We start from the raw sequence: 21,177 nt of genomic DNA on the forward strand, positions 1-21,177 counted from the left end.
CCCCCCCCATCCCCTTAATGCTTGCCATACCTAATGATTCTAGTAGAGTATGCCAATGAGGCCGACCAGGAATACAGTAGGATTTTAACCCAGTCAGTGCATCCTGCTCATGGCTTAGATAGAAGCTATCCAGGGCCAGGCGTAGGGTTAGTGTATCAATCTAAACATGATTGGGAGATTTAGAACAAAGGAATTTAATCTTTACCACAAACTTAAATGTCCTATATCTTTGCAATCTTTGCAACATGATGGTGTAAACCTTTGATATTTAGAATACTGGGCTGCAAGTGTATGGGGATCAGAAAATTAGAGTTTGTTGCAAAAAATCAATTTCTGTAAAGAGTATACCTACAAAAGATTGGGCTTGATCGGTCATTGTATTGATGTAAACTGTCCCAAAATCATAATTATTGGAAGTGCCTTATTTTCACAAGTTTGATTTTAAAGCTTATGTTCATAGGGAAATGTATCACACTACCCTATCTCAACTCTAAGGGCAAATCATAGGAGGGGAGAAATACCCCACCCCATCTATATAGACAAAAAGGGTCCAATCGGGATAGGGTTAAGAATGACTTTATTACCGAAATGTGCATTTCTTATTGTTCAACCTGATCGCAGATCGGAGCAGACGTCACATAAAGATGAACAGTAAGGAATCCAGACAGATCATTTTTCTACAAAAATTCTTCTTTTATTTTCACCGAAGAACTACTAGATACTCTATCTTTATTTATATATAAATTTGGCTTGTCTGTTTGGGTGTCTGTTTGTTTGTATCCAATAAACGTCAAAACGGCTTAACCGATCGGGCCCAAATTGTTTGTGGGACATCACGTGACCACAGGGAAAGTTTATGAATGATAAAAATTTTTAAAAAAATGTGTTTTAAAGGTTTTTAATTTTGCAAAGAAATTTAAATTTTAAAAAAATCCGCGAATTTTTTTTTAAATCCGCAAAAAATTTTTCTTCTTTGTTTAAAATGTAAACATAAAGAACATGTTCACAATTTAAATAGAAGATGGGCGCGAAGCGCCATAAAAGCCTAGTTATCCTTATATTTTTTTTCAACCTGATGGATCTTAGATTTAATACTTTTACTATTTTACAATCTGGTATTTTGAAGTGAGTAATCAGTTACCTTGAATAACTATAGTTAACTCATCGAATGGCCAATTAGTTGCCGATTTTAGAATTTCCGTATATTCTAAGCTGAAAACTTTATGGATATCGAGTTCAATACTTAATATATTTTTTTAGCTAATCTGAAGATTAGCTTAGTCTTTCAGAAAGCGTGTAAAATTTAAATAGTTAGAGTGTCATAAAGAGAACAGCCAATCAGAGGCCAGGATATTCTACGGACAAATAATAAGAAAAACTCTCATTGTTTAGAACCCAGCATGGATATCCAAAAGAGAGGTTTACCAAAGATTAAGGGTATCCAATTTAAGTTTTCAGCTCTGTTTAAAATTATACATAATTTTATACTTCTACCTCTAATTGTATGAGAAGAGTCAAAAACCAGTCTAAACTGGAATAATCTCTATTCACCCAGATAAAGTCGATTTTTCTAAACACATTTAGAACAAATGGTTTCATTCTTAATACATACAGTGTGACCCATAAACCTGTGGAAGACGACATTTTACCAATTTATTTGCATTTGACTAAAACAAAGTCGTTTCCACAATTGTATGGGCCCCACTGTTAACATTTACAAACTCTAAAAGATCTATATTGAATAAGTAAAAAATGATAAGTAAAATAGGTTGCACTGAAGGAACTAGTAAACTAGTAAACTAGTAAACTAGTAAATAGTAAACTAGTAAACTAGTAAACTAGTAAACTAGTAAACTAGTAAACTAGTAAACTAGTAAACTAGTAAACTAGTAAACTAGTAAACTAGTAAACTAGTAAACTAGTAAACTAGTAAACTAGTAAACTAGTAAACTAGTAAACTAGTAAACTAGTAAACTAGTAAACTAGTAAACTAGTAAACTAGTAAACTAGTAAACTAGTAAACTAGTAAACTAGTAAACTAGTAAACTATTAAACTAGTATACTAGTAAACTAGTAAACTAGAAAACTAGTAAACTAGTAAACTAGTATACTAGTAAACTAGTATACTAGTAAACTAGTAAACTAGTAAACTAAATATAGTAACATTTCTATGAAGGGGTATTTTTAAACTATCTAATCATGTGCCTAAGTTCTCCCAGGCCTCTGTTCTCTTCATCAAAATCTCCAAAGCAGGATTTTAGTCCATAGGGATGTGCATTATGCCATTGCAGTCTAGGATATTTATATTTACACAAATACTAAAGGATTTTTCAAAATAAAACATTAAACCATGCCTTTTTTTTGTCAAATTTCCAATTGTTTCATAGAAAATCTTAAATAATAAATATCAAAATGTTTTTTAATGAAAATATTTTTGTGTAAAAAAATCAACCTTGCCACCACTGATTGGAGAATGCTTGCAAAGGGAGTTACACCAATTCCTATTAATTAGAAAAAAGAACTACAAACTCGCCTCAAAATCTAATTTTCTAATTTCTATACTTTTGCAACCTGGAATATTATACAACCTCTGATTAGAATTTAATATTTTAAATATCAAAGGTCTACACTACCAACTTGCAAAAATATAGAGATTAGAATAATAGAGTGGCAAGTAGTGTATTCTTAAAGGGACCGTTCACTTACTTGGGTAATTTCAGGGTAAACTAAACAGCCTATTCGCTCTTGATTGGTAATAGTCTTACTTTTCAAAGACAACTGTGGCCGGAGAAAAAGCAGATTTTTCGTTCAGAATTTGAGCGGAAAGGGACGGTCCCTCTCTGTAGACACTATTTGATGTTTTTTTTTCAGTAACAGCAGCCCAATAAAATTTGAATTTATTATATTTTAATGTCATTATGTGTTCGTTATTATGTACTTTTGATATTTGAGTTAGCAAGAAATTTACGTTTTTCGTATTAAAACATGTAATATGTGTTTACAAAGACGACGTCTCTACAACAATCAATTAATCATTACTCGTATTTTGGTTCGTAGATTTTGTAGATTTTTTTCCCGTATGTGCACAACTTTCCATTTGTCATGCCGCGTCCAATTCAGCTTTTTACACAGGCAATACACAATTTTGAATGCGATAAAATAGTGTTATTTTAGAAATAGAAAGTTAAAAACAAAACAAAATTAAAAATAATGACATTTACACTTAACGATTAGATACTACAGTTTAATTTTATATTCGAAATTTATTTTGATTCACAACATGCTGAAAAAAACATCAATTAGTGTCTATAGAAAGGGACCGTCCCTTTGCGCTCGAATTCTGAACGAAAAATCGACTTTTTCTCCGGCCACAGTTGTCTTTGAAAAGTAAGACTATTACTAATCAAGTGCGAATAGGCTGTTTAGTTTACCCTGAAATTACCCAAATAAGTGAACGGTCCCTTTAATAGAAAAAAAGAAATTCAGTTTTTCCATAAACTTTAATTTTCTAATCCTTTTATCTTTGTTTCTTTATGGTGTACGAGAAACCTTAGATTATTTGATATGAAAGAATTTACAGTTGAGTTCCAAAGTTATAGGAATTAGGAAACCAGAGTTTGTGGCAAAATTCAATTTCTGTGATCATCATTGTTTTCAAGAATACCTGTTGCCACCAAAATAGCATGATGGGAGGAGAAAATAGAGCTTGATGGGGCACCATGAGGACCATCTTAAACATGCAAATTATGAAATTTTTCCACAAACAAAATTAAATTGAAAGAATTATCAAATTTTTAAACTTTTTTGAATTTCTGAAGTTAGAAGTTTTGTCTTGTGAATCTCAGGCAAGCACTGATCTCTGTCTTCTGCAGACCTACGGATTCATTCCTCTTGGATATCGTGTGGTGGTCATATCCTACAGGGATAACTTCAATTGTGAGAGAAAGTATTTATTCCCAAATTTAAAAGTGCTCACATTAGATTTCGAGATCAAGTGTTCAAGATTAACAATATTCATAGTAAAGTTCTGACTTCTGAACAAAAAATGTTTGAGTTTATTGGAATTTATTTTTAGTTGTTTTATAACTTTCCTATGTAAACTGTTATAGGATTCTCTTTCAGACCGGCCATTGTTTCGGGTCTGTGTCTTAATTCAGGTATCTCACTGTTTCGTCGGGACAAAGCTGAATCTGAAACCAAACCAAATAATAAATGATTTTCAAACTTTCAAAAATGTTTTTATGTTTACAGAGTGGCATGTCCAATACTCAACGGTACCCTTACAATTTTGTTTCTAATAACAATTTACGAGATATCGATGTTTTAATATCTGTGGTTTATTCTGACTAATTCCTCCACTGCCTTTGTACCATGTGTCCGCAAATGACCTTCACTAACCCGTAATTAAAAATATATCACTTTTTTTCAGAAAACAAGGATATCTCATCAATGTTATTACCACTAATGTTAAAGGAGTGTCGTTTATATCCGGACATGCATAACTGTATCCGGACATGCATAACTCTAAATCCGGACATATATAACTCTATATCTGGACATGCATAACTCTATAACCGGACATGCATAACTCTATATCCGGACATGCATAACTCTATATCCGGACACGTATAACTCTATATCAGGACATGCATAACTCTATATCCGGACATGCATAACTCTAGATCCGGACATACATAACTCTATATCCGGACATGCATAACTCTATATCCGGACATACATAACTATATATCCGGACATGCATAACTCTATATCCGGACATGCATAACTCTATATCCGGACATACATAACTATATATCCGGACATGCATAAATCTATATCCGGACATGCATAACTTTTTATCCGGACATGCATAACTCTATATCCGGACATGCATAACTCTATATCCGGATATGCATAACTCTATATCCGGACATGCATAAATCTATATCCGGACATGCATAAATCTATATCCGGACATGCATAACACGTGGATTTAACGGTTCTGTCAATACTCCAGTAAGCTATGCTTTTCGATCAAAATTTGATCAATTTAATATAATTTGTTTGCAATTTTTTCTTAGAACTTTTTTTCGGCATATGCATTTTGAATGAAAAAGTATGGAACAAACAAATCCGTAAGTTAAAAGATTGTTGAATTATAGATCAAAGCACGTTTGATTTCAATTAGAAGAAACCAAATACTGCTCACTCTGGTTAGTTCGGGGTGATACCTCTATATCCGGACATGCATAACAATATATCTGGACATGCATAACTCTATATCCGGACTTGTATAACTCTATATCCGGACATGCATAACTCTATATCCGGACATGCATAACTCTATATCCGGACATGCATTATTCTATATCCGGACATGTATAACTCTACATCCGGACATTTATAACTCTACATCCGGACATGCATAACTCTTTATCCGGACATGCATAACTATATATCCGGACATGCATATCTCCATATCCGGACATGCATAACTATATATCCGGAAATGCATAACTCTATATCCGGACATGCATAAAACTATATATCCGGACATGCATAACTCTATATTCGGACATGCATAACTCTATATCCGGACATGCATAACTCTATATCCAGGCATGCATAACTCTTTAAATTGATCTTTTCACTCGAAATTACGCCTTATTGAGGAGCACGGTGGATCTACTATTTCTCATAAATAGATTGGCAAGTTACTTTTATTTCAAGCTAATGTGTCTGTTGACTGGCTAACACCAATAGCTAGCCTAGTGTCCGCCTAGCCTATTTGAATTATCTTCATGACGCGACAATTACTGCCATATAAGAATGTTAGTGATTATGAAAGTTCTACTAATTTCGTACCGGTCCCTGTCCAGACCTGGGCTTAGTTCTGTGCACCGTGATTGTCAATATATTTCAATATTTTCGACGTATTGGCCTGGCTTTTTATCGAGAACAGTCCCATTAATGTTCTACCTGATATAAAAGTATTGAGTTTGTCCTGATTCAGTCTTCTTGGAGGTAGTTTATTTTCTTTGTTTGCCAGCTTAAGCAGACCGTTCGTCCAACCTCCTGATAAATACAACACTTTTGATTAAAGGGACTGTAAGCGTAATTTCAAATGACCTTCCATGCATAGATGTTAATGCCAGATTAACAGCGGTACCCTGAACACCCTTATCTATCAATAATATGTAAGATATTCTCGTTTTTCTTAACTTAAAAAGTAAAAATGCCCAAGTTATTTTAGTAGAGAAACCACCATTCAAAATAACATTGATATCTGATACATACTAGATCAGACAAAGCTTTTAAGGGAAGTGTTCGGTATCGGGGATCTCCACCCTTGGGTTGGTATGTGGGGTCAATTCAAATTACGCTTTCCGTCCCTTTAAGATAGAGTTAAGCTTTGTATATAATATGTTTAATGCAAATTCTCATCTGATTGGTCGATTTAAACCTCTCATTCATAGATTAAACAATAATAACAGATAGAACACTAGATGTCGCCTTTTCAAGATTTAGGTTTTTCGTTACACAATACCCCTGAGACAGAAGCCCAAAAGAGTTACGCGTATGCGGCTTAGAACATGCGTAGAGCATGCGCGTAACTCCTTTTGACTTCTGCCTTAGGAACATTGTGAACGAAAAACACTTAAATCTTGAGAAGACGACATCTAGTGCTCTTTCTGTTATTGTAAATTAATCTATGCTCTCATTGGCCAAAACGGACCAATGATAAAAGGGTTAGAGAAATAAGTTAAATGGACCGCGTTGGCGTAATTTTTAAGGAATTCTTTATAAATCGTTTCTCCAATTCACAACGGTACTACTTAATACATTTTCTGATAACAATTATTGAGAAATTATAAAACTTATAAAAAATAATAACTTTCTTATTGTTAGAAGAGCTTACTGGTAGCGTTGTGAATCGTGCATTTAACAATTTTAACATTGACAGTCTCTACAACAAAAAATACTTCATTTCTGGAATTTAGCATAGTTCTCAGTAAGTAATTCATCATTTTCAATCAATATAGTTTATAGAAATTTTTCAAATTTTGAATAATTTAAAATCTAACCTACTGCTCTGATATGAAGGGAGAAACTATGTTGTTGTTCAGGTGCACTGGATATTGTAAACGGATGCCACTCAAACCTGAAAACATTGATTGATTGACATATATATATTTATAAATGTTTTCTAGTCTTAATAAACTATTGTACCGCTATGTGTACGATATAAATATATAATAATAAATTTTAAAAAAATTTTAATATTTAAAAAAAGTGTCAACACAATGTTTTCCAACCTCCTAATAAAAGATTTTAATTATCAATTTGAGATAGTTGAACTGAATTCGGTCTCCTTTTTTTTAAAACAACATTGTTTTTTTTCTTTCTCGTCTTTGCGGTTATAAATATCATTCGATTTACAGATGTATAATCGTTTCTAATAATCGTTTCCCAGTTAAAGCTATTTTTCTCTAAAAAAAGGTTTTGCTCTCAAACACCGACCGGCCGTTTTATCGTTCTCTGCCCAACCTTGTAAATAAAAATAATTATTTGAGTAAAATTGTAATTAAATAATGCAGTTGGAAAAATAAAGAATTTTAAACGCTTTTGTTCAAGCCTTTTTTAGTTTTGGAGTCACACAAACACAGGACTGGGGGGGGAGGTCTCTTTTAAATTTACTGTTTTATAACAATTTTAGACATTTATTTTACTTGACAGATTATTTATATGTGGGGCTAATTCAATCTTTTTTAATAAACTAACCTACTGATTGCTGGTATATTAATCAAAACATAATCTCCTGGACTAAATGTAATACCATCAGTTCTTCTTACAACTAAAGAAAAAGAATAATTGTTTTTATGTATCTTAAAATTGTTTATATCTGTATGTACATTTGTTCATGTCAGCTCAAAAACACTAAAACTGTGTAACTTAAATGATTGAAAAGATCCGAGCCTAGGTTGGAACTTGTGTTTCTGATGGACTGCAGCTAGAGCTTAAAGGGACAGACCGGCAATCAGTAAAGATCAGTATTCGCAAGCACTCCCTTAAAAATAAGATTTTGTTTAAAAATATAAAAATTTAAAAATATACCTAGTTTTGTTACTTTTGACGACAATGAGTGTAGTTGAACAGCATAGCTCTTGTTGGAGCCAAGCAGGATCTTGGCAATACCGTAGAGCTTAGATATTATGAATATAGTTCCTGGAAGTAGAGATTGGCATTATCGACTTTTTTCATTTCGTTCCTTTGTCGTTAGTGAATGACCCATATCGTTCGTTTTTTATCAATAGTTCAAAAAATGAATGCATTTTGTTCGTTCTCAAATTATAGTTTATTTTCTATCGTTTTCGTTCGTTTTGTCACTGAACAATTGTTGAGTTAAAGCGTTTGTTCAGTAAAATCGTTCCTTCAATATAATTGTTTGTTCAGTCACAAAAAATTGTTTTAAAAATCGTTCAATCAGTATAAAATTAAGGTTTTTTTTTAAATGTTGATCCAAAAATCCTTCGTTTAGTAAAAAAAACGGTAGTTTTTAAAAAGTTTTTTAAACGATTTTAAATTATTAGTTTTTGTTTTTTGTTTCGTTCGTTTTTAAAAAACTATAATTTTTCTTTTTTTCTGAAATATTGCATATTGTTCGTTTTTTCTGAACGACACCCTATCTCACGAAAAATTTCGTTCGTTAAAAAAACAATGTCCATCTCTACCTGGGAGCAGAAACCAAATCCAGAAGTTTTCTTCGTGAACAACTTTTAATATAAAATCGTTAATTGACAAATTAAAATTAAAAATACTTTCAAAATTTCTTAATATAAGTTTTCGGTGAACATTTGTTTCTGTTTGTATAATGTAGTTTTTGTTTCCGTTCATGTAAAAAATAATTGAATGATTGAATACATTTCTCAGACTATGAAACATTATATAATGTTAGAAAGAAAGATTATGACCTTTTCTGCTTACTACCGTTTAATCTTTTAATAATTTTGATAAAAAAAAATCATTACAATTTTATGTTTCAAACTTTTTTTTTTGATAAGCAAAGATCGTTCATCATATGAAGTTATCAGAAAAGAAAAAAATTCACAAGATTTTTTTTTAACTTTATCTGAAAACTCCTTGTTATTCATTTTGGTTATTTTATACTGACAAGGCAAAATTAAAAAAACATGTTTATAGCTAGAGTTCTTACTTAAAAGTATCCAAAAGAAAATATAGCTGAGATGTGTGAAGTAGAATACTTCAAAATAGCCATTCTCACGGATCCAGGGTATAGCACCACACAGGAGAATTATAAAAAATATAACTGAAACAATTTATAAAATCATGATCATTAATGCTTCTAAATTGTAAATCTATTTTTTTATTTGCCTTTTTGTTACAGGTTCTATGTTAATGTCTAATAAACGGCCAAATTGTGAAAATGATATAATATATATTAATAATTATCACTTAATTGAGTTCTTTGCAGACACCAAGCTATTTTAGAATTCGATATAAAAAAAATTATTTTGTAAACTCTTACTGTACTGTACTGTACTGTGCTGTACTGTACAATCTAGAGTCGATAGGAATTTATTTGTAGTCAAAAAGATCAAATTTCTTTTGAAAGTTAGTTTTGTCTCAAAACAAAATAATTGTTCTGTATTATCAAAACAAATACGATTAAAATTTTTTTTGAAAAAATCTTAAAAGACTTTTGATTTGAAAATGAAAACAGAAAAACAACCATTTCAAAACGAAAAATTAATAACTGTATGGTTCAAATCAATAACCTCCATTTGATTTATCCCCTCAATCAATTTTAAACCAAAGCAATTGAGACTTTTGGAACAAAATAAAATATTTAAACCTCAATATTTTCTGAACTCGATGTTTTAAACCTTTGATATTTCAAACTCAGATTATTTGATCTAACAGAATTCATAGTTTGAAATATCTAAGGTCTGCAACATTTGGTTCCAAAGATATAGTGATTAGAAAATCAGAGTTTGTGGCAAAGACTCAATTCTTCTTAGAAAACTAACCTCTACTGACATATCATTGTTAGCAGCGAATATATTTGGATCTGGGAGAATATTTATATAAAAATTGGCAACATGTGACAGAGTGTGGATTAGCGAAAGCACTGCTAGTAGCATACCACACCATTTGTGGTAGAATATGTGTAGATCCAAGGGCAGTATACGATGCAATCCTTGATTTCTAAAATGGTGTGCAACGTGAATTATTTTAAATGGTATTTTCTTCCATTTTGACCATTTTCGTTTTAATTTCTACTGGCCCTCAACTTAGAAAGTAGTTCCCCTTAACCCTTTATCTAATATGTTGAAGATTTCATGGACAATGTTTAATTCTGACATTTTTTTTATTGCTTCTGCATTAGGAATGCGTTATTCACTTTTAAAGACAATAATCATTCTTTAAAAGAAAAAATCATGTATATGTTGTGAATAGAAATGCCACTCTACAAATGGAAGATATTTTTAAATAACTAGGCATTTAGGGCACTTCGCGCCCATCTTCTATTTCAAGTTTTAATTATGGCTCCATCTGTGAGCATCTTCTATTGTACACAATAGAACAAAACCAAGCAAAAAGTGTGCAGATCTGAAAATATTTTTTCGTGGATCTTCAAAATTTTACAAATATAAAAAAACTTTTGAGACAGTTTTTTGAAGCTCTGAGCATCCATAAACCTTCCCTGGGATCATGTGAGGCCCAGAACAAAATTTGGGCCCAATCGGTTCAGCCGTTTTGATGTTTATTGGATACAAACAGACAGACTGATCACAAGCAAAGTCTATATGTACAGGCTTTTAGGGCGCTTATTTAGAAGCAAATTTTTTAAAAATCGATCATTCATAAACCTTCCCTGGGGTCACACGAGGTCCAAAATAAATGTCGGCCCAATTGGTTGAGCCGTTTTGACGTTTATTGAATACAAACAGACACACAGTGCAAAGTGTAAAGACATAGAAATAAAAGATTGATTACTTATAATTTTGTGTAAAATTTGAAATAAAATTACCTCATAAATGTAATAAGAGGCTTACACACTAAAACTGTCATGGTTGATGCAAGGATGGAACATCCCTGCCCAGTTGACCTGCTTACCATCACCCACCAGTTTAAATCTCCATTTTGATCCAAACTTGAGGTAAACTGAATAAAATAAATAATAAATGAAAAGAATAACAATTTGTACATTTTTAATAACCAAAAATGAACATTTAAAATGTGACCTCAGATTTTTTCATAAATTTTACCCGTTCAGAAAACAAATAGTAAGTTACTAAACAACTTTTAGATGAGTATTGAGCAATCAACATTTTTTTGCTGCTTCTATATGCCTCAAAAATTCAATGCACATCAAAACTTTTCAACGAATCTAGTGAGTGAAGGGGGGGAGGCACTCTTTTATTAAATATTATTATAAATAATAACCTGAAGAGCTCTTGCAATCATCATAATAAGCAGAAATATAAGAAATAAAACCACTGTAGCAACATGTTGACTATTGTTTTGAAAATAATCAACAGAAAAATAGGATTGTTTTACAGGTTCACCCTGTTTCGTCTTCTTGACGTCATCAAACTGAGGCTCTAGGACTTTTAGAATATATTTCTTCAAGAGCACTCTCTTCTGGAAATAATTAAAAACATTAGATACGTTTCTATCAATTGAAATTGATATCGAATTTGTGAAATCTTTAAAAAAAAATATTTTCTTTAAATCCTTCACAGAAACATGCTTTAGAATTTAATAAAAGTATTTAATTCTAACATAGAATAAGATAAAAAAGGAAACTATTATACCTGCAATTATAAAACTATTCTTCCTGTACATAATTATAAAATATATCTACCTGTACATAATCATAAAATATATCTACCTGTACATAATCATAAAATATATCTACCTGTACATAATCATAAAATATGTTCTACCTGTACATAATTGTAATATAACTATACCTGTACATAATCATAACATAACTCTACTTGTACATTATGATAATATAATTCTACCTGTACATAATCATAACATAATTCTACCTGTACATAATCATAACATAACTCTACTTGTACATAATGATAATATAATTCTACCTGTACATAATCGTAAAATATCTTGAACGTAAGAGATTGGTTTTCAGATGAATCATCAGGAATCATGTCTTCCACCATAACCTTTAAAGGGACTGTTACAGTAATTTCAAGTGACCTTCAAGGGTACAAGTTTACTCTTTAAACCTTTAGTTTATCAAAAAGAAAGTTTTCCAGATTAATTGTTTTCAATTACTGTTCTTTGAAGTGCTAGTTGTACAGCTACAAATTCAAATTATTTCAACAGCTCATTTTTTGAAGAAAAAAACGAACAAATATATTTTTTTTAAACTTTTAATCATTACTTCAAAATACGGTTGTAGGCGATTATATCTATGTAACGAAGTCGACTAGGGATTTCAATTTTTATTTTTTTTTAAAGGTTTTAAACAACATGGTTACACAAAAACAAAGAGAAATTGTAATTTTAAAAATCTTCTCTTTATTTACTTGTAAACTTGTAATTCGATAAAAAGCATGTCAACAATCAAAACTTAAATAATTGATATAATCGCCTACCACCGCACTAACCTTTGCCATTTCCTGTATTTTCCCATATTCAATTTGAAAACTGATCTTAGTAACTATCTAAATAAAACTTAACAATTAATGATGATCAAATTATGTAACATAAACAGAATAGTCTTAAAATCATTTTGAGAATTAATCTTTTGTGAATTTTTTTTTATATTTATATGATTTATAAAAACGCCGAAATGGCTAATTATAACACCAAATCTATATTATATTATGTGTGATCGCCTAACTCCTTTAGTCTTCAACGCACAAGTTTAAGTAAAACAAATTTATTCAGAAATCCAAAAAAATGTTACACCTGTTGAAGTGTAGCTTGCATTTCTTCCTTGGTCAAAATTCCGTTCAGATTCCGATCATATTCGTCAAAAATAAATCGAACTTTTGTCCTAAAACAAGTGAATGAGAAGTACACATGTCACGCACCTCTGCCCCTCTTGTAAAAGTAAATTCAACCTATATGAAGAATAAAGTCTGACCGCGTCAACCTTGTTGCACGGGCAAGTCCTGTCCATAGAGCTAGGTTCAGTACAAACTAGGACTGGAAAGGTTGACCCGGCTCGGAAATTCAAATGTACCATGGCTGCCCGTTATGTAGAATACTATTTATTCATGATAATACAGCAGTACGCACCGAAAGCTTAGTTAAGGGGGGGAAACATATAAACAGGCAGTAGCTCTCGCCGCAGCGCTTGGCCGCTTAACATATCTTTAATTGATATAATCTAAAATGACATGGCAAATTTAATATGGCAGACATAGAATAGCAATTTAAACGAAGCTTGGGTGTATCTTTAAAAAAAAATTACATCAAACTGCAACCTTTTTTCATTCTTTTGTGTTCAGTTTCCCCCAAAATATAGCGCATAAACTCTTAACACAAATAAAACCTGAAATTTTTTGGGAGGGGGCCAAAGAGGGGGGATATTTTTAAAGAATAAATCCCTAAAACAAAACAAAAAGATATAAACAAAATACCTGTCAGTCTGTAGATAAAACAGTGTCGCTGCTACTTGACAGTTTTCTAGAAAATATTTTTAAAAATTATTCCTAAAAACAAACAAAATTTAACTTGACTTAAAGGAACTGCTTTCGTAATTTTAAAAGACCTTCTTTTTAAAAAAAAGGTGCATTCACAACGGCACCCTTAAACATTTCTGAAGAAGAAAGTTACGTTTGAAGATAACCCACAAGTTTAGATAAACAGTTTTAAAAACAAAAACATGGATATCGTATTCATACTTGATCCGACATTGCTGTTCTAATGAACGTACACTTTGACCTGAATTTACGTCAGACTCAGAGCTTTCCAATAATGTTTGAACTGTTGTTGTTTTAAAATTCTTTTCATTCATATTCCATAATTCAAAAACCTGCATTCGATCTAAAATATAAAAAATAAGTTACATGTTTAATCCTCTTTTTTCTTATGAAAAATACATGATTTTTAGTTTATATGGACTGTAAGCGAAATGTTTAAGTAACCCTTCATGTAAAAATAGCAATGCCCGATTCACAATACCCTCATAAGCTTTGTCTCATCAATTAAAAATTAGATATTAATTTATACAGTTTTGAAAACTGATCATTTTCAATTGTGGTTTCTCTACAATAGAGTGCATTTCCAACTCGGGAAAAATTTCTATAAACTATCTGAGGGAGGAAAACAACAATATCAGATTAGGGTTTCAAGGGTACCGTTGTGAATCGGTCATTGCACCTAAAATGTTTACCTGTTTTGATAGACGTAGGAGATGAAATCAAAATAATATTCTGAATTATTTCCTTGTACATAACTAAAGGTTTATAAATGGTACCGTTGTGAATCGGTTTTTTACCTTGTAACAGTTTAACAAGCTTTTTCTCCATCAAATCAAAATTTTGATTAGGATTCCTGGAAAAATAATTTTAGATTTCCTGGAAAATTATGATTAGGATTTTTGGAAAAATAATTCTAGATTCCCTGGAAAATTTTGATTAGATTTCCTGGAAAATTTTGATTAGGATTCCTGGAAAATGCTAATAAATATCCATCCATCTATCAGTATTTTTTTGCTTATCAATTTAAAAAGTTGTAAAAAGATATATTTTTTATGTCCGAGAGATGGTGTTAAGAAATTGAATCTTTGCCACGAACTCAAATTTTCTAATCCCTAAATACTTGCCATATATATATTTTTATGATTTTTATGTTGCAAAGATATAAAGATTAGAAAATCAGAGTTTGTGGCATTGACTCACTTTCTTTTTTTAATTTGCTATCTTATTTCTTTTTATATTAATTAAAATCGTATGTCTGAAAATTAGTTTTCAAATTTTAAATTCATAATATTGTAACTACCTTATTTTGTAAAGATATAGCAGATTTGAAAAAAATATTTCTTCATTAATATCAACGCATAATTCTTTTATCAATGTAATGTCTCCAACAGTAAATCTAAATTTTAACTTTTATAAATTAAAAATTCATCGAAAAACAACATTCAAATATAATTTACCTAAAACTTGTCTTTTCATTTGAAAGCAGTTGTTTCTCTAAACTGTGTTTTAACCTTAAAATTTTTAAAATATATTTAATATTTTTATACATAGTATAAAAATGCCACTCATGGGAAATTCCCATTGGGAATGAAACATACAGACAAATAAATTAAGTCTTTGTCACAAACTCAAATTTCCTAATTCCTTTCTTTTTGCAACCTATAATGGTGTAAACCTTAGATATTTAGCCTATATGATCTAACAGAATTCATAGTTTGACATAGCTAAGGTCTTAAACATTTGGTTCCAAAGATATAGGGATTAGAAAATCATGATTTCTAGTAAAAACTCAATTCCTTTGAAAGTATACAACGTTATTAAAACATTATTTTGTCTTCGAAATAACTACATCTTTTTTGACCCCCCTCCCTCACTCCCCTCAACCCCCTCCCCCCTACCAAATATAATTCTGAAAAAGAAACCATTTCTTTACCTGAAAATTGTGCTCAACATTTGCGCTAAAACCCATCTTTTTCTCTCCTGCATTTTTAGTATTTAAACTTTAGTGAAATATATATTTAACTATTGGAACAATGTACTGAACTAAACTGTTCCAAGGAAAATAACTAAAAATTATTCATGGGCCTCGGACTCCCGTAAGCTGCCAGAGGCTGAATTTAAGGAATTTGAGCCGCAGCTTAAATTTGAAACGCGGCTCAAATGTGGTTGGTTCCACTTAACATTGTTTTCGAAATGTTTCAAGATTTAAGCCGGCGCTTGATTGAAGCCGGTTTTTGGCGGATTTGATACGCGGCTTAAATTCATTAAATTCGGCCTCAGTTGGTTTAATAAACATTATATATATATACAGGGTGAGTCATAGAACAATGTGATTAGTGTCGTCTAATATTCGTGAAATTCTCATTTACAATCCCCAGAAATTGGCTGGGAGGGGGGGGGGTCGTCGATTTAACATTTTTCTCTAAAATGCTGTTTTTAACCTTAGAAATGTTCTCGAAATGTACTGGGTCCCTTTTCCAAAGATTTTAAAAAAAACATCTTTTTTCGTCTTATTTTATTTTGAAAAATTCTTAATTCTTATTTCATTGAAAAAGCGCAGTTTATTCTATTTTGTTGAATAAAACGTAAAAATAAAATTGTAATTTTTACTTAAAATCTTCTGAAAAGAGACGTCGAGCAAATTCTCGAATATTTCGGGGGTTCGGAGACTTTTAGGCAATGGGGGGATGGGTATAAGGAATTAAAACCTGTTGGAAAAAAAGCCAACCCAGTGGTCTCATTAATAATAATTTGGTTTAGAACTATAAATGAAGAAAAACTATATATCTATTATATATATATGTCTATCTATCTATATGTACATATATATATATCTAGACAAATGTGAGCTGTGAAATAATAATTCAAAGGCTCTGCTTGAGACCGCGTCTGGGATTAATTGAAATGAAAATTTTGATGAAATTTCCTTGAAAAATGTTGAGACGCGGTGGGGGCAATATACTAGGGGTCCTAGGGGTCAAACACTGAACAAACAGATTTACAAGGTTTATTAGGCTTGCATCAAAGTAACCGTAGACGTAGAAAGGGACCCTACATTTTTAGAGGGGTGCGCCCAATTCACAAGGAAACCCTTAAATTCTTATTTTATCGAGAACGAAAGAGCTTTTCATGTTTTCTCTTTAAAAATTGATTATTTTTAATTGTGATTTCTCTATAAAAATGATTTTCAGATAAATGGCTGAAGAAATTGTCCCAATCAAGAATTCTTTCGAAGCAACAACTAAAAGTTAAAATTGCAATTAGGAAAGAGCCGCGAAACGCCCTAAATTCCTAGTTCCTTGAATTCTTCTGTAGGATTTATTTCTTATTGTAGTTTTCTTGAACTCGTTTTATGGATTAACTTTTCTTAACATTCCTTTCACTTTGCTGAATAAAATATTTTGATAAATCGATATTTAATCTTATTCTTAACCCATTGATATATCTGTAGACAATAAACGATGCAAAAGTAAGAAAGGAAATGAAAAAGAAAAAGAATATGTAGAGAAGAAATGAAAAGATGATTGATAGAAAAAACTAAAGGAATTTTTTCCCCCATTTTCCGCCATTTTCATTCATTGATTAAACCACACCCTGGGTAAACTACAGGATTAGTTCACACGGAAAATATAATCTTTATGCACCTTCTTTCTACCTTCTACAATTGCTAGAATTTGTCAAACTCACTTTCTAACAAATAGTATTTATCTTTCTAAGATTTTGTACAGTTTAAACCCATAATATTTTATTGATTGCTTAAATATCTATCCAACTTTTGTTCATTACTGAAATAAAAGATTCTCAATTAAAAAAACAAGGGTTCTCTACTAAATACTAGGGTTCTCAAATAAAATAACAGGGTTCTCTACTAAAAAAACTGGACTCTCTACTAAAAACCAGAGTTCTCTACTAAAAAAAACACGGGTTCTCTACAAAAAAAACTGGACTCTCTACTAAAAACCAGAGTTCTCTACTAAAAAAACAAGGGTTCTATACTAAAAAAACAAGGGTTCTCTACTAAAACCCAGGGTTCTCAAATAGAATAACAGGTTCTCTACTAAAAAAACTGGACTCTCCACTAAAAACCAGAGTTCTCTACTAAAAAAAAACAAGGGTTCTCTACTAAAAAAAAATGGACTCTCTACTAAAAACCAGAGTTCTCTACTAAAACAAGGGGTTCTCTACTAAAAAAACAAGGGTTCTCTACTAAAAAACAAGATTCTCCACTAAAGCAAGGTTATCTGCTGAAGAATCATGGTTCTCTACTAAAAAACAAGGGGTCTCTACTAAAATCCATTGTTCTCAACAACAAAAAAGATTCTCTATTAAAAATTAAAAATCTTCTACTAAAAAAATAAGGTTCTCAACTAAAAATCCAGGAATCTTTACAAAAGAAATAAGGCTTTCTACTAAAAAATCAAGGTATTCTACTAAAGAACTAAAATTTCTACCAAAAAAATTGGGGTTTCTACTAAAGAACCTGGGTTTACTTCTAAATAATCAAAGATTTTTACAAAAAATAGGTTTCTCTATTAAAGAGATTAAATGATATATATATCTATCTATCCGGTAGCTCCGGATGAGTGAGTTCTCCCACAGGAAAACTGTACTCAAGCATGAACCCTGAGACAGGACGGAGAAACCAAGGAATGAGGAAGACGGAAACGGATTTATCTACTTAGATCGGAACCAGAGTTTGATAATCTAAACCTGTGCACGTCCAGCAACCAGGAAAGGGAGGGGGAGGGGGATACAGGAAAGGGAGAGATTTAAAGGCGTAGATAAAAGGAATGGGGAGGGGAAGGTGGGTAAAAAAAATTTAGCCGCAAATCTTTTTGATTTTTGCAATTAGCTCAACTATGGTTGGTTCCAATTAAAATTGTATTTAGTTTTATCAAAATTTAAGCCGACGCTCAATTGAAACCGGTTTTAGGGTGATTTGAGACGCGGCTTAAATTCATAAAATTCGGACACAGGAATAAAAGATTTCAATATTTAAACAGTAGACAACCTTTATACATTTTCTAACAAAATTTACAATTATGAAGTTGGACCATTTTGAGTCCAATTAAGTGAAAGTCTTTTTTAAGTTATGTAATAACCCCCCCCCCCCCTCCTCGCCAAATAGGATAGGATTAAAGGAAAAATTGTACTCGAATATCTTGACCTCCCCCTCCTTTCTATGAGGTGGTTATGAAATGATAACCTTGATATAGGTATTTCTGAATAGAGGGTGGATCATCTTATAAAGTGAAGAAGGGGCGGACCCCTGAGCTTTACAATAATATCGTCAATTTCTTAACTTTATAGAATATTCTCACAATAAGAAATCTGTGTATGTAGGAATACATCACACTGTGCTTAAAGTTTATACAGGGAAGGCCAATAAACTTGAGAATCATATAATATGGACAGACTTCTTTCAAGCCGTGATCATTAATGGTCAGTTAAACAAAGGTAAACAAAGTTTCAGTTAGCCGTTCGTTATAATTAGGTATGAACGGAACGTTCAGTTCGGTAATGGTATTTTCCGTTGTCTTTAAAGTTATCGTTCGTTAGCGTTTTAAAATTTATTAATGGCGCGTTTTTTTAGAAATTGTTAACGGTGCCAGCTGTTGAAGAGCCGTAAACTATTATTTAATGTAAAAACACAAATCTGCAGCTAAACTAATTATGACGAGCAAAATCGAAACAAGAAAAATATAAGCAATTAAGAGGTTTAATGGGTTCGAAATAAAGCTTCTCTGACTATTAGATCAGTGTTTGTGGTGTATGCAGGAAACCAGAACATTCTTTATATTTTACATTCATTTAGTTTTTACAACTCTTGGTTTCACAAATTACTGGTAATGGTGTCTATTCATGAATACTAAATATAGAATAGGACTGAATATCTTCCTTTTTATCTTGGTTCCTTTATTCTTAAAGGGAAAGGGACATGGTCTCTTTAATTTTAAAGGGAAAGGGACATGGTCTCTTCAATTTTAAAGGGAAAGGGACATGGTCTCTTCAATTTTAAAGGGAAAGGGACATGGTCTCTTCAATTTTAAAGGGAAAGGGACATGGTCTCTTTAATTTTAAAGGGACCCTTTAGATGTTATTTTAGGGGACTCTTCATTTACAGATAGGCAATGACCATGTCCCAGTTATCGATAAACTTTTATAACCTTTAATTAGTTTAGGATTGTAATGATTAGTTTTTCTGTCGGAAAATTGATTATTTTAAACTATGGTTAGCTTTTTATGACTATTCAGCAGGCTCAATGAAGAAAATTGTTCATATTGAAAACTTTATAAAAATGAAAAATGTTGACCTCATCTTTTATGTAATTGGAATAAAGTTTTGAAGAGTACCGTTGTATCGAAAATAAAGGGTTACTACAGTGAATCCCAGAATCATAGCAAGGGTTTTTTATAATGTCATATTACATATATAAGATCAAATGCCGCGAAAATAATGAGTTTAATATTAATATATCAGTTGCATAATATTTCAGTGCTATTAATTCACCTTGAATAAAAAATAAAAAAGAAGTTTCTTTAGAATTATCAAAAAACTTATGACAGTCTATGTATTCATATATCTGCAGATACAATGCAGTAAAATAAAAGTGCAAGAAAATTAATTAATTTCATTTTAAGGCTATTTAAATACTAACACATTTCTCTTTTGTTTTATAAACTTAAAACTACAAAACGCACAGTAACATGCGCGGACACCCTGACATGCAGGCGAGTTCTAAATTAGGCGCGTGCTCAATTACTAGAGCGCTCCCCCTTTCACGTTCACTGTTAGGAACTAGTAGAGAACAATAATTTAGTTCTAATTCAAAATCTCCAAATATGGAAACTAGCTCAATACTGCTCTTCTTACAAACACACACAAACACGAGATTAAAAACACCCCCATGCAGAAACATTAAAAATTAAGCCAAACAAAACTTTATGTGACCTTCACATTATAGAAACGTCCTATTCACAAAGATACCCATATCAGCTGTGTATGATCAAGAATGAATGATATATTCATGTTTTTGAAAAATAATCATTTTCTGATATTATTTCTAATGTTTCATGTTATGCCCAAATACACATTTTGCACGGGCAACGCCGGCTACTTTTACTAGTCTTTATACATAATGAATAGATGTATATAGAAACCGATCAAAAACCCCGACCCCTAGTGTATGTATACTATATGTATAATAAACAATTACAGTTATCCAATTAGTGCATTCATGCAGTATGAATTAGATATCCATGTTTTTTTTTAATATACATATTATTTTCATTTGTGGTTTCTCTACAAAAGTGACTTGGGTATTTCTTGCTTCACATTAATATAATTAAACACTTTTTCACATATCTATATGATAAAACATGACATATAAATATGTTGCGTATAGCCGGCAAAACGGCTGGCCGGACCGAATGGCCTGAAATTTTTTGTGGACACTCATGGGTGACCGAT

At 31.5% G+C, this 21,177-nt stretch overlaps 2 protein-coding genes and 2 long non-coding RNA genes across 4 annotated transcripts; all 4 read right to left on the minus strand.

The window, feature by feature from the left end:
• Positions 1-36: 36 nt before the first annotated feature.
• On the minus strand, positions 37-1,574 carry LOC111709568 (uncharacterized). The gene is made up of 3 exons (XR_002766890.1): positions 1,495-1,574; positions 612-677; positions 37-160 (listed from the first exon to the last, which is right to left on the minus strand). It is a non-coding gene; the product is annotated as an uncharacterized LOC111709568 (long non-coding RNA).
• Positions 1,575-2,189: 615 nt separating this feature from the next.
• Positions 2,190-9,803, minus strand: LOC111709567 (NADPH oxidase 5). The gene is made up of 12 exons (XM_023483295.1): positions 9,798-9,803; positions 9,568-9,580; positions 9,215-9,328; positions 8,733-8,774; positions 8,116-8,226; positions 7,783-7,855; positions 7,086-7,162; positions 5,980-6,075; positions 4,092-4,190; positions 3,665-3,730; positions 2,453-2,501; positions 2,190-2,292 (listed from the first exon to the last, which is right to left on the minus strand). Exons 1-12 carry the CDS (start codon positions 9,801-9,803, stop codon positions 2,190-2,192), a joined length of 849 nt encoding a protein of 282 aa, XP_023339063.1.
• Positions 9,804-9,977: 174 nt separating this feature from the next.
• LOC111709569 (NADPH oxidase 5) lies at positions 9,978-14,455 on the minus strand. Its single transcript, XM_023483297.1, has 9 exons — positions 14,399-14,455; positions 13,948-14,049; positions 13,644-13,689; positions 12,967-13,054; positions 12,663-12,719; positions 12,135-12,215; positions 11,470-11,667; positions 11,054-11,187; positions 9,978-10,227 (listed from the first exon to the last, which is right to left on the minus strand). Exons 2-9 carry the CDS (start codon positions 14,042-14,044, stop codon positions 9,999-10,001), a joined length of 930 nt encoding a protein of 309 aa, XP_023339065.1. The 5' UTR covers positions 14,045-14,049; positions 14,399-14,455; the 3' UTR covers positions 9,978-9,998.
• A 200-nt stretch (positions 14,456-14,655) lies between these two features.
• On the minus strand, positions 14,656-15,748 carry LOC111709565 (uncharacterized). Its single transcript, XR_002766889.1, has 4 exons — positions 15,640-15,748; positions 15,164-15,217; positions 15,007-15,102; positions 14,656-14,674 (listed from the first exon to the last, which is right to left on the minus strand). It is a non-coding gene; the product is annotated as an uncharacterized LOC111709565 (long non-coding RNA).
• Between the last annotated feature and the right edge of the window lie 5,429 nt (positions 15,749-21,177).

The sequence above is a fragment of the Eurytemora carolleeae genome, unplaced genomic scaffold, assembly GCF_000591075.1.
Source record: "Eurytemora carolleeae unplaced genomic scaffold, Eaff_2.0 scaffold981, whole genome shotgun sequence".
Lineage (NCBI taxonomy): Eukaryota > Metazoa > Arthropoda > Copepoda > Calanoida > Temoridae > Eurytemora > Eurytemora carolleeae.

Bases quoted from the DNA above. Each gene is read 5' to 3' on its own strand.
- LOC111709567 (XM_023483295.1), bottom strand. The intron at 4,191-5,979 runs GTAGAACATTAA...GTTTGGTTTCAG, and splicing joins ACTCAATACTTTTATATCAG to ATTCAGCTTTGTCCCGACGA. The intron at 3,731-4,091 runs GAAAGTTATAAA...TGCATGTTTAAG, and splicing joins TCCTATAACAGTTTACATAG to ATGGTCCTCATGGTGCCCCA.
- LOC111709569 (XM_023483297.1), bottom strand. From the start codon at position 14,044: ATGCAGGTTTTTGAATTATGGAATATGAATGAAAAGAATTTTAAAACA. The intron at 11,188-11,469 runs GTTATTATTTAT...TATTTTATTCAG, and splicing joins TGATTGCAAGAGCTCTTCAG to TTTACCTCAAGTTTGGATCA. The intron at 10,228-11,053 runs GTAATTTTATTT...ACACCATTTTAG, and splicing joins CCTCTTATTACATTTATGAG to AAATCAAGGATTGCATCGTA.